The sequence below is a fragment of the Ursus americanus genome, chromosome 11 (assembly GCF_024610735.1).
Source record: "Ursus americanus isolate L20-20 chromosome 11, mUrsAme1.1.p, whole genome shotgun sequence".
NCBI classification, from domain to species: domain Eukaryota; kingdom Metazoa; phylum Chordata; class Mammalia; order Carnivora; family Ursidae; genus Ursus; species Ursus americanus.
The window spans coordinates 66,884,573-66,899,628 of record NC_142137.1 but is presented as its reverse complement, the minus strand read 5'-3'; the positions used below and the strand labels follow the sequence as shown (position 1 = coordinate 66,899,628).

At 54.4% G+C, this 15,056-nt stretch overlaps 1 protein-coding gene across 2 annotated transcripts in view; it reads right to left on the bottom strand.

The window, feature by feature from the left end:
* SYNJ2 (synaptojanin 2) overlaps positions 1-6,918 on the bottom strand; it is a 98,131-nt gene extending 91,213 nt beyond the window's left edge. For both annotated transcript variants that reach the window (XM_045805416.2, XM_045805417.2), the window contains exon 1: positions 6,681-6,918. In XM_045805416.2, coding sequence (XP_045661372.2) covers positions 6,681-6,807 — 127 coding nt within the window. In that variant the 5' untranslated portion in view covers positions 6,808-6,918. The remainder of the gene's footprint in view (positions 1-6,680) is intronic.
* Positions 6,919-15,056: the final 8,138 nt, after the last annotated feature.

Genomic DNA, 15,056 nt, shown 5'->3' with positions numbered 1-15,056 from the left:
AGGCAAACACTTAACCAACTGAGCCACCCAGGCGCCCCTGAACTTTCTTTTTTTCTAGAGATGAGATTTTACTAAACATACTGTTCTCTAGAGCCTTTGGGCCTTGTTCAAGTCATGACCCCACCGCTACCTAGAGGTAGAGTCTCGCGTCTGTGCCTCGCTTTCTCCAAGTGCAAAATGCAATCGTAATTAATACCTGCCTTGGTGTGAGCATTAAATAAATCAATACACATAAACCACTTAGAACAGCACCTGGCACATGGTAAGTGCTCCATAAATGTTAGCCATTTTTTCCCCATAAATGTTAGCTATTATTATCAAGTTGGACCAAGGTTTATTTAGTCAGCTAAAAATTCAAAGCAGCTCGCAGTGAACATCTTTAAAGCAAAATGAGCTCATGATATACGAATATACCCTGAAATAAATTCCTATCCATTTAATATTGGATCAAGGACATGCATATTTCTTCTTTTTTAAGATTTATTTGGGAGAGAGAGCTCGCGCCATGTGTCTGTGCGTGCGCACGCACCTGAGCGAGCATGGGGGGAAGGGCAGAGGGAGAGAATCTCAAGCAGACTCCCTGCTGAGCACAGAGCCCCAAACGGCTCCATCTCAGGACCCATGAGATCATGACCTGAGCTGAAACCAAGATTCTGACACTTCACCGACTGAGCCACCCAGGTGCCCCAAGGACATGTGTATTTCTTAAGGTTTTCATTAAGTCCTCAAGAATGACTTACATGTACGTAACAGCACCCAGAACCTCCTTGAACACAATTAGAAAGTGCCCACAACTGGGCTGTTTTGCACTGGCCTTGCAGGTGGACCCTGGCCTGCCCACTGACAGCCCCTCACCTACCAGCACCCAGATGAGTCTACCAGTGTCTGCTCCACGTCCAGCAGTGTGTGGAAAACAGAAGCGCCTTCCTGCTGGCGGCCACACCGCCCTGAACGTGCCCATCTCGTTTAGTCAGAAGCACGTCTGTTGCGGATGCGGCCTGGAGATGCTGGTGCAGCTCTGGGGGCTTTGCCTTCAAGCCTTCAGCTTGGTCAGGGGCAGACACCCCCACAAAATGGATCCGATTTTCAGATGGAGGTGGCTGGTGACCACACCACCAGCCCTGCCCGGAAATGCTTAGGGACCCCCATCTAATTCCCAAGTTTGAGTCCAGGGCAGTTTCCCAGGGCTTTAAGGACACTTCAAGAGGGGGAAAAAAACCAACAACAACAGAAAATATTCCTCATCTCAGATGGGAAGGCCGACCCAGTCTAGCAACACATGCTGAGCCGCCCAAAATCACAAAGGGGGACCTGGGTACCCGAGGAACACCCCAGAGGTGACACCCATACTTACACGGGTGCCCGGAACACTTGCCAGAGTTCTGTTCCACCAAATAAGCTCTACCCTCTTTGCTTGAGAAGTTCACCCCAGTTGCTAACTGGAAGATCAGGTCCAAAATGTGGCCAGTGGGGGTGACTGCCCTTAGCCTGGGCCCCTTCTCTTTCCACTGACACCACCCCCTCCTTACTCCAGCCTCTGGGCTTCACACCTCTCTGCCAGGGGCCTCATGCACACACCTGAGGACACCCCAGCCAGTGTGTCCTACATTCAGTCCCATACTGCACAGCCCTGCCACACCCCCTTCCCGGGGCCTGGAGGGGACATGTGCACTGCCATCTGTCACAGACCCTGTGAAGAGACATGAGCAGGAGAGCAGCAGTCTGGGCACCGCCTGGGTAGAAGATTCCAGGGTCCTGTGTACCTGGAGTGAGGTCCAGAGAGGCACAATAAGAGGCACGAGGCAAGGCCCCCTCTCGCCATGGTCTAGGGCAGTGCCACCAAAGGTCTCAGACTGTCTCCTTGTGAGCCCGTCACTGCCATCCCAAGGCGGGGACATCCAGCTCTTCCAGCCAGAGGTTTACTCTTCCCATGAGGTCACTTTGTTTTTAAAAATGTATCTTGGCCAGAGGGGGCGCCTGCGTGTGCAGTTGGTTAAGCTGCAGATTCCTGGTTTGGCTCAGGTCATGATCTCAGGACCTCAGGACTGTGGGATCAGGCTCCGTGCTCTGCGGGGAGTCTGCTTCTTTCCCTCTTTCCCTCTGCCCCTCCTCCCACCTCTCAAAAATAAATAAATAGATCTTTAAATATAGATATAGATAGATATAGATATAGATATCTTGGCCAGAGTCTCAGAATCAATTCACACTACCATCTCTGTTGTTGGTCACATCTCAACCCGTCAAGTAATCTTTAAACTTACACACATAGACACAAATGCAAATCAGGAAAAAAAAAAGCCAAGCCAAGTAAATTAACATCTTGCTTGGCATTGAACCAACTATATTTTAGGAGATTCACTTCTGGTAAAAAATACAGGGACGGGGGCGCCTGGGTGGCTCAGTCAGTTAGGCATCTGCCTTTGGCTCTGATCATGATCCCAGAGTCCTGGGATCAAGCACCGATGGGGTTCCCTGCTCAGTGGGGAGCCTGCTTCTCCCACTCCCTCTGCCCCTCCCCCTCCACTCACGTTCTCTCTCACTTGCTCTCTCAAATAAAATTTTAAAAATCTTTAAAAAAAAATACAGGGACAGGTGACACAGAATTGAGATATATTGACAGATATCAATGCTGAGTGACAGGAACAGGGGATTTGTTTTTCCTTCTACTTTTGTACATTTGAAAATGTTCACACTTAAAGGTTACAGGAAAGGTTTCTGAGCCACATGGCCCCAAAAAGGAGCCTGGCAAGATAACATGACATTCCTACTGGTGAGGTACGCAAACAGCGGGTAGTACACACTAACCCAGTTTGCATGTTCGTGAATATCATGCTGAGCCTACCTACAAGCACGAAGAAGGACCCCGCCACGTGCCGTGGAGGCCAACATGTGGGGGCTGCCCAGGTGTCCCAAGTCAGCGGCCCGGAGCCCACACCTGGCCCTACGTGTCCTGCAGTCTTCACCCAGGACAGCTGATAACCTGGCCGCTCACGGATTCTCTCAGTGCCCTTCAGCAGGTCAGACTTCAAGGCACTGACCAACTGATTCCGGGCCGCAAAGCCAGGGAAAGTGAGCAAGGCAAGAGTTCGGCAGAAGCCTCGCCTGGCTCCCTGACCATTCCAGCAATTCAAACAAAGCAGGATATTGTGGTCGCTACATAAACACAGCAGCTGGGAAAACCCAGGCCCGGAGTTTACCCAGAAACTTTCCCCCAGAAGCTCAGCGTAATTTAGGGACACTCACTAATTAAGTTAATTAAGTCTCCCAGGCCTCCCTCCCACCCCCACGGCCCCGGCTCCCTGTTCAGCAGCAAGCGTACTTGGGGGAAAGAGGCAGGGTTGCACTCGCTCACAAACACCCGTGCAAACACACGGACGCTCGCAGGCCACCCCTCCTGGAGGCTGTTTGGAGAAGGCTGAACTTTGGAGTATCCGTGCTCGTTCTGAAAATGCAGTCCATGAACAATAGGCACAGTTCCCTTCACCTGGTCCTCACTAAGTCTAAAAGACACAAAAGGAAACAGCACGTACTTTTCGTCCAGACGTGCAAGTAAGAGAACACCTGCACGCTAACTCTGGAGTGCGGACCATAGGGAACTGTTCCATGCTATGGCTTTCCACCTGTGCTTGAGAGGCCTCCTACTTTTGAATCAGGTCACCAAGAAAACGTAATAAAAACTTTTGTAATTGGTGCCAACGTGTTTGGCTTTTCTGCTTCCGAATCCCTGTTCCCACTGATCCACTCTGAAGAGAGACTCTCAACCTAATTCTTTCAGACGCTGGAATTTAGAAGTATTCCCTCAGCAGCCTTCCTGCTAGCAGGCTCGATGGCCCGGGGCGTGGAGACCGGCCCCAGAGTCACCGCAGAAGGAACAGAAGGACTGCGCCCAGCCACAGACCCACAAGGGATCGTCAGCTTTTCCTAAACTCTCAGCCCAGCTCAAGCCCCTGACTGTCTCTGAGCACTGCCTGCAAATGCGAAGCAATTGCTGAGCCCCTACTGGTGGTGAGAGGCCTTTTCAAGTGTGGATCCTTACGGGGTAAGTGTGCCTTGAAGAGCTGCGCTCGCAGCCGGCTGGGGGGCGCACCAGCTCTCCCGCTGCTCCCCCTGAAAGCAGCAGCATGCATCTACTTCAGAGCGGGAGGGAGCGGAGGAACACTCACTGGGAGGAACACTCGCGGGCTGGGGAGAAGCCGCCACCCACACGGTAATAAACCGTCCACTTAAGTCTCCCTGGCCTCTCGTTCCTCCCCGGGGAGACCCATCCCAGGAAACCACAGCTCAAGCGAGAGGAAGCTGCCCTCAAGCTTGAACCTCATGGAAAGGGTGCAAGGGCAGGATTCCAACGCCAGCCACCGGGCTTCCACAGACGCACGGTCCCACGCAAAAGCAGGCATTGGAACCTTCTCGGGGGAAAAAACGAAAGTACGCTTGTCCCTGTCAAGGAAAGGAAAGCAAAGACGCTAGCCCTTTGAAACACAGATGGGAATTTCAAATTCAGAACCATTCTATCAAATGGTGGCGTGTTTAGGATACTTGAAAAGCCTGAAACAACAACTTTCTAGTAACAGAAGGCTTTTATAATCCTCCGCGGGACCAGCAATACCACCAAGCGCTACAGCTGCTTTTTAAAAATAGTTTCACTTAAGAAAAAGAGACTTTAAAAATTAAGTATTCAGCCTAAGTTCTACTGAAAAATGAATGCTAGGTGAAATGACAAATGTGGGCTGCACATGAGTTGAAGACAAGCCAATTCCTCCCATTACACCCTCTGTACTAGAATCTAGCCCACCGTAATCACCAAAGTAATATACATGCATCACAGCCCAAACTTAATTTCCAAATGGAAAATATGCATTATATTCTTCTCATTAATCATTTTAAAGTCTTAACTTCTGAAAAAATAAAGTCTTTTTCTCCAAGTGGCTTCAAAGGAACTCTTCAGTGTGCATGGCCCTTGCTTACCCTTGCCGTCATCCAAGTGACAGATGTTTTAATCTCTTTGATGAAGGAGTATTTTTGTACCATGAAATGAATCTCTCGGCTCTGATAAATGTGGTATGAAGTAGACATCTAAAATGGAATGGAAATTTCTGTGGTTTTCTTTCAAGACCTTAGCAAATGACCAAACTTGGATTTTTCGGGACAGAGCACAAACTGGAATAATCCGATAATAATGTAATCAAGACTGGACACACACTATGGTACTGACGATACTGGAGACACTGCTTCGGTAACGAAGCCACTAAAAACAAGTCCGGTAACTATATGCTAATGAAATGATGAGGGAAGCTGAAATAGGAGAGATAGTTTTTCCAAGAGGTATATCCTAACTGAAGAATCCATGCATACAAATGTTGTGGGGGAGAGACTAGAGACATTTATAAAGTGTTGTGGGAGTGAGTGCACTGGTCATTCAGAACCTAGACACCGACCTTCCTCTGTGCTTTGTTTAGGACGAGCAAGGTAAGAGGGTATAGCAGGACACCAGCTGGAAGCCGACTCTCCAGTGTCCAAATTTAAAGTTCTAACAGTCCTACCTGATTTTGCTCACTTTGGCCTTCCCCATGTAGTTAGCCACAAAACAAGGGGCAGGGTGTTGGTTGGGGATACCAGGAAGCCATGCATCATATGACGTTATAATAACAGCCATATACTCATTCGGTGAAGCACCTGGCTCTTGATTTCAGCTCAGGTCATGATCTCAGGGTGTGAGATGGAGCCCCACCTGGGGCTCACCCTCAGCAGGGAGTCAGCTTGAGATTCCCTCTCTCTCCCTCTGCCCTTCTCCCCCTCTCAAATAAATCTTTAAAAACAACGGCATAGGATTCAGGTAGAGGTGTGTCACCTTGGGGCAAGCAAGTTTCATAGCCTCTTCAGGCCCCAGTTTACTCATCTATAATATGGGAATAATAGGAGCTCTTTTGCGGAATTGTGAAAGTTAAATGAGATCATCGCTAAAGTCCTTGGCACAAGGCCAGTCTCAACACTTCCTGAAGCACAGACGTGAAATACACTGGCTTGGCATCTAACTTCAAATACATCCAGCAGAAAGGTACAGTCACCAGGTAGTACATTTGCTTACAAGTCCTGCACTTTGCATAACCGATGCTTCTGGGCCAACTATCTATGGGAGGTAAATAAAGCTGCCATCAGAGGTTTCTCCGGGGTCTATGTGCCCGTGCTTGCGTCCCCCATCCCCTCCGAAACAGAAGCTAGCCAACACAAACCAACGGGCAATCACTGGTTTCATCAACAGGTGCAAAAGAAAACGAGCGCCGGGCACGGGGTCCGGGCGGCGCCTAAATCCATCCCCTGGGATCGTGGTGACTCTGTAAGGCGTCCCGGCGGAGCACGGGGCAGAAAAGGCCACACCGGCTCTCCAAGAACGCAACACCCGGCGGGCGCGGCGACGGCAGTTCCCCAGGAGGTGCTGCGGGCCGCCACGCCCTGGGCCCAGCCTGAGGGGCACTCCGGCGTCCCCGGGGTCACATCATTCAAACGGGCGGCCCGCACCCCGCGCGCGACCCCGACGCCCCGGCTTTCTCGGCGCCGCCCGGGGCTGGTCACCTCGGGGAAGGGAGGTGCCCATTTCTCGAAGTCTGGGGCGCCCGCTCCCCGGGACGGCAGACCAAGGGCGCGCGGCCCCAACCCCGGGTCCGCGGCGCGGTCGCACTCACCGAGCGTGGCCACTGTGCCGGCCTCGAAGAGCAGGCAGTCCCCGCGGCCGCGCGCCTCCAGCAGGACGCTCCACTCCCCCGAGGCATCCAGCCGCCCGAGCAGCCGCAGCGCCTTGCTCAGCGCCATGGGCGCCGGGGCGCGTCCGGCCCGAGGGCGCGCAGCCCGGCTCCGCTCCCCGCGCTCCCGCAAGCGCCAGGAGTTTCACTTTGGGCCCGGCTGCCGGCCCCGCGCAGGCTCCTCCCCGGCCTCCCCTCCCGCCCCCGCCGAGCCGCGCCGCCCCGGGCAGGTGAGGGCGCACGGCCGCCTCCCGCCTCCCGCGTCCCGCTCGCGAAGGCGCCGCGCTCCCCCCAGCGGCCAGGCAGCTGCGGGCGGCCGGGCGGGCCTGGCGTCGGCGCCCCGCGCCCCCGGGGCCTTGCTGGGGGAGGGGGGCTAATCCCGGGCCCCTGGCCGGAGGGGAAGTCCTCCCTGCGGCGGGCGGCAGCCAGGAGGAAGATTCCACACATTCCTGGACGCGCGGGAGGACGCGGCCGCGGGGTGCCCCGTTGAGCCTGAAACGCTGCAGGGCGCCGCGGCCTTATATGGGCAGCCCGGGCCCGGCCCGCGGCCAAGCGGGAGTCGGCGGCCTGCGCTCCCCAGTCCCGGCCCAGGCGGTGACGACCCTGGGCCCGGCCCTTCAATGCTCTGTGCCTCAGTTGCCCTGCGGGAGAGGCGGGGTTAAGGTGGCGCTGAGGAGCCAGTTAACTCCCAGAGGGGGCTCGGTGAGTGCCCGGCGAGTGGGAAGTGTTCAAGAAATGTTGCCTTTTACTAGCTTTCCAGACGTGAGGATATTGTGATCCACACCAGGGAGAATTTGAGCGGATCAGAGGCGTGTTGTCTCAGAGAAAACGGAGACCATGACTTCTAGGCGTGCCCCTTCTGTGACCTTGACTTCTCTGAGCCAGCTTTCCTCCCCGGTCAGATGGCGGCTGTACCTGTCCCACCGGCTCACCGGATGGGGGCCGAGTCAGAGGTCAGGGCTGAAAGGTCGGCAAGTAACAAGCGGGGCAGCTGTGAGGTGCTGGTGGGGGCAGAGCGAGGGGTCTCCTCTCTCCCTGCAGCTGCCTTCTCCCCTCCATCTTGCAGCCCCTCCTCCCGCTCTGGGTCTAATCCGTGACTTCAGGGCAGACACAGCAATCAGCCAGTTCGTACCTGTGGCCCGAGGACCTCAGCACAAACCCGTGCATCATCCACCGGAGTCTGCGGCCCCTACCCGGATGCCCTCGCAGCTGTCAAGGGAGGCGGGGCCCCTCTTGGCACTGGTCATCTGCAGGGGAGGGGAGAAGTGGGAGGGCTTACCCTGAAGGGCTCCTTGCGTGGGTGGGTTTGGAGGTTTCGTTTCCTTCTCCTGTCATGGGGTGTATGGACAGTCCCAGACACCTCCATCAGGCTCCCAGACCAACTGGGCTCCTCTCACCCCAACCTGCTCACCTTGAGAAGACGGTGGGTCAAGCTCTTTGTCTCCAGAGCATGTTCCAGAAGGAGCAGAGCACCGAGGGCCAAGCAGGACAGTCTGGTGCCCTTGCAGACATTCAGGAACGACTGGGAATGACCATATTCAATGGTCGTGGACAACCTCCCAGGGGATGAATTGGGGAATAAAGTAAATGTAAACCACTGGCAGAGATTCAAATCATTCCTCAGCCTGTCCTGTTGCTCACAAATTCAGTTTTGAAGTGGTGGATATCCCAGGTATGATGCTCAGAAGCTGTCCACACACTTTCTTCCTCTGTGAAATGGAGATATTACCCTCATGAGAACAGTGTACCCATGAAAGGATACAAAGTAGCCTCTGGCCCACTTTTCCATTCCTTTTAAACTTGAAGCTCACTTCTTCCAGGAAGCCCTCCTGGAATGATGAGGTCCCAGGAAATAGCATTTATACGTACTCAGATTCACAGATGTACATTTCAGCTCTCATTTGCTCATGTGTGGCTTGAGACGTGTTTTTATATTTCTTTTAGCTCTGTTTCACAAATTAGAGATAAGATCTCACTAGTCTTTGTAAATTTTAACTCTCCCCCTCTTTTGTGCTTTCTCTAGCATCACATAATTTGAAGGGACAAATTATGCACAGTGACATGCTGTACATATTGTAGGAATTTTCCTACGGTGAAGACCAGCACTGGAGCTTTACAGTTTATAGAATCTAAGACAATCAACTGGAAGACGAACCACGATTTTAGGTACTACTGAGAAACGATGGTGCCTGCTCACCTACGTAACTAAATTGTTGGCTATGCCCAGATTTCGGCAATGGTATGGTGTGCATCTCAGACTCGGTGAACTGTAGAGGCTGTCCCCTTACCTCTGACAAGTGGCTGAACGAGCCAGGAGCCTGCTGGGTTTTCAGGGGGCTGCCCTCTGGTTTGGAATGGACCGTCAACGTGGGTGGCGGACGGAGCACCGGCTGTACGTGCACACTGCCTTGATGGGCCAAGGGTCCCCCTGGGCGCTGGCACAGTTAGCAGATGGAGAAAGTAGCAGAGCTTGAGACATTCAGGAAAAAGCTCAGCTCTGATACCTAACCAGCGAGTGGAACCTGGGGAGGCAAGGGGACCCATCTGAGGGGGAGAGTCTGGGCATATTCTGCTCCTGAGATGGGGTCCTCCTGGAGGGCCCGTGATTGGAAGGGGAGGAAGTGAGGAAGGAGTGAAAAGCCACCTCCTTCATCCCGCTGAGTGGAGAACCCCTCCCTCGCCGGAAATTCACGCTGGCTGTGCTGGGGGAGGCAGGACCTGGGGGAGTCTGGAGGCCAGCAAGCCCTCAAAGCAGAGTGAGAAAGAGGGGAGAACTTTGAAAGAAATGAACAGCTGTGTCTGGTGCCTGATTGCATGAGAGGCAAAAAGGACAGCGAGGAGTCAGAAGGGAGCCCCGTGTTTAGATAATGGGGCAGAGGGGCACCATCGACAGAGACAGGCGAACTAGGGAGCGGGCTGGTGGGTGTGGCTGGGGTTGAGCTGAGCTTTAGATGAGCGGGTCACCCAGTAGAAAAGACCGGACAGGAACAGCGGAGGTGGTGAGGGGCCTGTCTCCGCAGGGGCGTGGAGACAGGCATCTGAGCCTGGGAGGGGCAGGGGCAAAAGACCCGAAAGCAGCAGCCTGAGAGATTAGAGAAGCCCAGGGAAGCAGGGAGTGGCCAGTGGTTGTAAACCTCAGAAGGGTCTGTATGAATAGGAATTCAGGGGTGCCTGGGTGGCTTATTCGGTTGAGTATCCCACTTTTGATCTCAGAGTCCTTTGTTCAAGCCTGCTGGGTATGGAACCTACTTAAAAAATTTAAAAAAAAATTCAAGAATGAGGACTCTGAAGAAACCTTGGTTTGGTGACCTTTGAGTGGTTAGTTTTATTAGAGGGTTGGGCAAAAAGTCAGCTTGCAAAGAATTAAGGAGGAAACGCAGGCAGTAAGGATAGTGGGCTTGCTCCAGGAGCCTGTCTGCAAGAAACACAGATCTGATGCAGCCAGCGAGGACCGCAGAGGCTTTCTAAGATGGGCCGGGCCTGCACATGTTGGAGGGTGGGCAGCAAAGACAGGAGGGGGGAGTTAGACCCTGTGTGGAAAGGGTGCATCCCCTCTGGAGATGAGGAAGGCCAGGCCCCCAGCGTGGGTGGAAGGATGGGCTCTTCGGACGGAGAGATAGGACGGTGGGAGGGCAGGGTCGAGAAGGAGGATAAGAGGCATCATCCTTCCAAAGGCCTGGCTCCGGCTGAACCCCCAATAAGCAAAAAAGGGGGTGGGAATGGGAACTGAGGAAAGCCGGAAAGGCCCAGAACATTTGCTGTGCCATAGTTGTCTCTAGAAGGCGAGCTCCAAGTCCCCTGGGCTTGAGGAGATAATGGGATCCTAAAGCTAGGGACAACCTCAGCTGATCCTCTCAAGGGTTCTTTGCCAAAGGAGGACAATGTCTCAATCCTGTCAGCAATGCCTTAAAAATATACCCAGGGTCTGACCACTGTTAGCCTCCCCGTCAACTCGGGTTTGGTTCTCTGTGACACAGACTCTGAGCTGGGGAATTCGCCAGCAGAGGCATACTGGGGAGGGTTCTCAGGCCCCACGCCAAGGGAAGGGAGAATGAAGTTGAGCTGCCGTGCAGGCCTCACTGACGAGAGTGGTGTGGCCCCTGGAGTGTCCTGAATGCATCGACCCGTCTCTGCTTCCAAGGTGGCTACAGCCTTGGGCCAGGTGGCTCCCTTCGGCCAGGAACAGCGTTCTAGCGCTGAGAGAGTGACTGCCTCCTTCTACCACCTCACCCCTGCCCCTCCTTGCCCAAGACTGTGAGCCTGGAACTAGTCACCCTCCCCTCTGCTCCCCATGAACACCCACACTCCCAGAAGCCCACGTCCACTGTGATGCAGGACCCTGCCCTCCCGGGCCATCAGCTTCTGTTCTGTTCAGCCAACACACATAACCTACCTCTGAGCATCTCCACCTAAATTTCCTCCACCCACCCAACCCCCTGTTATGGGCTGAGCTGTATCACTGCAAACTCACAGTCAGCATGTGACTGTGTTTGGAGACAGCTAAAATGAAACCACGTGGTGATTCAGCTACAGTGAAGCCACGTGGGTGGGCCCTAATCCAACCTGACTGTGTGCCTGTAAGAAGAGGGGGTCAGGACACAGGCCTGCACAGAGGGAAGACCGTGTGAAGCCACAGGGGAAGATGGCCGTCTACAGACCCAGGGAAAGAGGGCTTCGGGACCTGGGCTCGCCAACACTGTGACCTCTGACCTCCAGCCTCAGGAACTGTGAGAAATAAACTTCTGTTGTTTAAGCCCGCCGTCTGTGGAACTTTGTTCGGGTGGCCAAACAGACGAATACACTATCTCATATCTCCTTCCCAGCTCAAATTTCCTCCTTAGCACGCATCCCTCGCTAACATAAGAAATCGCTTATTTACTTACTTATCCTGTCTGTCACCCTCCTCCCACCGTTACAAGCTCGCTGAGCAGCGATGTTTTGTTTTGTCTGATGTGTGCCTGGCATCTCCCCGGTCCAAGAACGGTACCTGATTCCTAGTGGGAGCCAAGGAGCCAGGCCAGTGAATAAATGAATCTGCTTAGAACCACCTCGATCTGCGAGGGCGGAGAATTCAGCTTCTGCGGTCGTCCATTGCAGTGATTCTTACCCTGGTTGATGAATTTAGTGAACAAATATTTTCTGAGCACCTACTGTGTGCCAAGGATTGTTCTGGACGCTGGAGAAATAGCAGCACACAAAACAGAGAAAAGTCCCTGTCACAGACAGAGGGGACATCAAACACACAAAATGCATAACATCCTAGGTGACAAAGTGCTGTGGAGGACAGGAGACTGCTGGGGGGGGGAGACAATTTTAAACGGGGGTCACGGGGGGTCTTGTTGAGAAGTGTTGTCAGAGTTAGGAACTGAAGTAATCGAGGGAATGAGCCCAAGGGTATCTCAGGAAAGGGCATTTCTGGTGCCAGGAACAGTCAGTGCAAATCCCTGGGGAGGGAGTGCCTGGACAGGGGGAGGTGGAGGGGACGTGGGCCACGGTGACATGGACTTTTGCTCTGAGAGACGGGAGCACAGCAGTGACATGCTCAGACGCTGTTTTCATCAGACCATCCCAACTGCTGAGTTGAAACCCGAGTGCAGGGCAGAGGGAGGGAGAGCAGAGAGCAGAGAGGGAGGCCATTGCTGGGGGTGCCACAGAGAGAATGGGAGGGGGGTGGAGAGAAATGGTCCTATTCTGTGTAGGCCTTGGAAGGGTGAGCCATTGGTTTTGGTGTTAGAGCAGATAATAATCGGGGGAAAAGACAGGAGTTTGGACACCCCCACGCTTTGGCCAGAGCAACAGGAAGGCTGGCACTGCCGTCAGGTGGAGACAGCAGATGGAGGAGCCGATGGCTGGTCACGTGAGTTTGGGATGCCTGTGACATCCCATATATGAGGTGGCGCGGGGGCAGTTGGTCACGCAAGCCTGTAGTCCACAGGCGAGGCTGCGCGGAGATGTAAACACGAGGCCATGGACATCCTGATGGCATTACAGGCTGGGGCCTGGATGAGTTCGCCAGGCGCTGGGGGCTGGCCTGTGGCGCCGAGTGGGGGGACGCCCGTGAGGTGGGAGGGCACCCGGCAGTGACAGCGTCCTGGAGTCCAAGGGAAGGACGCGTCTCAAGGAGCAGATGGCAAAGCCTGCCGCGGGTCCAGCCCCGACGGCACAGCTGCAGAAGCCGGCTGGGGATACAGCAGTTCTTCTCTACATCCCGTTTCTTCTTGCTTCACCCTCTGTATGCCCGAAGATCTCGTTGTTGACTTAGAGGATTAAAAGCACACAGGAGCCTTGGGGGCAGTGACTCTGAACCCCCTTAGCTTCCCCGATGGAACACTCCAGGCTCCTGGACCGCTCCTCGTGTCTCCTGGTCTCCATCACGCTCATCACACTCATGGCTTTCCTGGGCTGACTTCCAGTTTCTCCACTTCCGAAAGCCTGCTGAGCACGCCGGACACACTCCTCTGGCGACGCTCTGACTTGCGGGGAGCGTAATCAAGGGGATGACGGGACTCTGCTGAGCGTGGTCCCTGTGGCGCCATCCTCTGGCTGCTTTGCCCATAGCGGGGGGGGGGGGGGCGGGAGGGGGGCGTGGACGATATAGAAGCTCGAGCACATTGTGACCCGTGGTGTGGTGTGTGCTTCCCATCAGGAAGCATACGTCCCGCTGCTCCTCCATGTGCCATAACGACCCCTACCCTCCACGCTGTAATCCTTGCCAACAGTTATGTCCTACTCTCTCATTCCTTCTTCACTGGTAGCCGAAATTCTAGACACGGAAAATTCCCATCGACTCTAAGTTACCCAAATGGGCATACAAACAAAACAGGCAGAATAGGATTCTTTTCCTCTATTTACTAGCATTCAAATAATGACTGCGAACTGGTCCATTCACATCCTGCAATGGTGACCAATTAGTTTGTCTTTCCACTTTCATCGTTCCCGCCCACTGCGGTTTTGTCTTTAGTGATGCTCAGAAAGTTCTCTCCTTGGCCAGCTTGCTTTCTTCAGCCTACACGCGCGCAACCCTTCAGAGCACTCTGACCCCACGATTTCCCTGCCACATCTCCCTGCCCTTTCCCTTGCTGGCAGTTCACTCTCTGAATGCTTCATGCACTGGGCTTCACTGGCTTGCCTTCACAGACAAAATCACGTGGGAGTCCAAGGCAGGAACGATGCAGCCCGATGGCCTGGGTCTGAAGCCTAGATCTACCCTTTCCGCACTGGGCAACCTTGAGCAATTTACTTACCTTCCTGGTGCCTCAGATGCCTCATCTTTTGTATGGATTCATGAGAAGGAATATGCAGGGAAGGGGTATGGGACGGTGCGGGGCCGCAGTGGGCACTAGGGATGTGCTAGCCATCACTCCGTGTGTCCCCCCATCCCGCTGGTCCGCAAAGCTAGGGCTGCATCTGTATGGTTAGTATCGGACCCCCGGCGCCTGGAGTTCAAGGAGTCCTTGTTGAGTGAAGAAACGAAGGACGTAGGAACACCTGCTTGGAGCTGGCTGGGAAATCAAGCCTCTGAAGCAGACACGGGGCAGCTGGCAGCTCAGAGGGTACGTGCCTTGTCTTTCATTCCCAGACTCCAGAATCGAAATACTGATGCACAGGGTCCTGATAACGTGGGAAATACTGAGGGGTCGCGCTGATCGGAGCAGCAGGAGGGGGGCTCTGTACTGACTGTCGCAGGCAGCCCACGGCCTGGGCAGCCCAGCAGACTGAGCTGACGTTCACCAGCTGCGAGGGAATCAAGTGGGATCCTGTCTAGCTGTCTGCAGTCACTCGGGGCAGAAACCACTGTGCGTTCTGGCTGCCACCCCCACCCCTGGCCCGCCGGGATCTCAAGTCCCTGGGAGAGCTGGCCTGGCCCCGCTGGCCTTTACGGGGGGGTTGGGTGTCAGGCAGACGTCACAGGAGGGTGGTTGGAGGTTCATTATTATTTTTGAGAGAGAGGAATATACGCCACTGGATCTATCTATCTACACACACCTGCCCGCACGGGGCGGCACCTATGACCTGAGGTCAGGGGACCTGGGTACAGGCTTGCTTTGCTTTTTCTCACAGGGCCCCTCAAGCAGACCGGCCTCCCACAGGACTGCCCCAGAGCCGGCCCGGACACAGTTCACCCGCCCCCAGCAGAGTGTGCCCGGCAGCCGGCGGTGAGCTCAGCAAACCCAGATGCCCCTGTGATTCAGACGCTCCCCCACGTGTCTGTGCGACGCCGGCCCTCTCTGCCCCCAGGTCCTGGGCGTCTTCCTTCCCTCCCCATCTCCTGCTGAAGGTCAACAACACCTGCTGCTTAGATGGGTTGAAACAGAGACA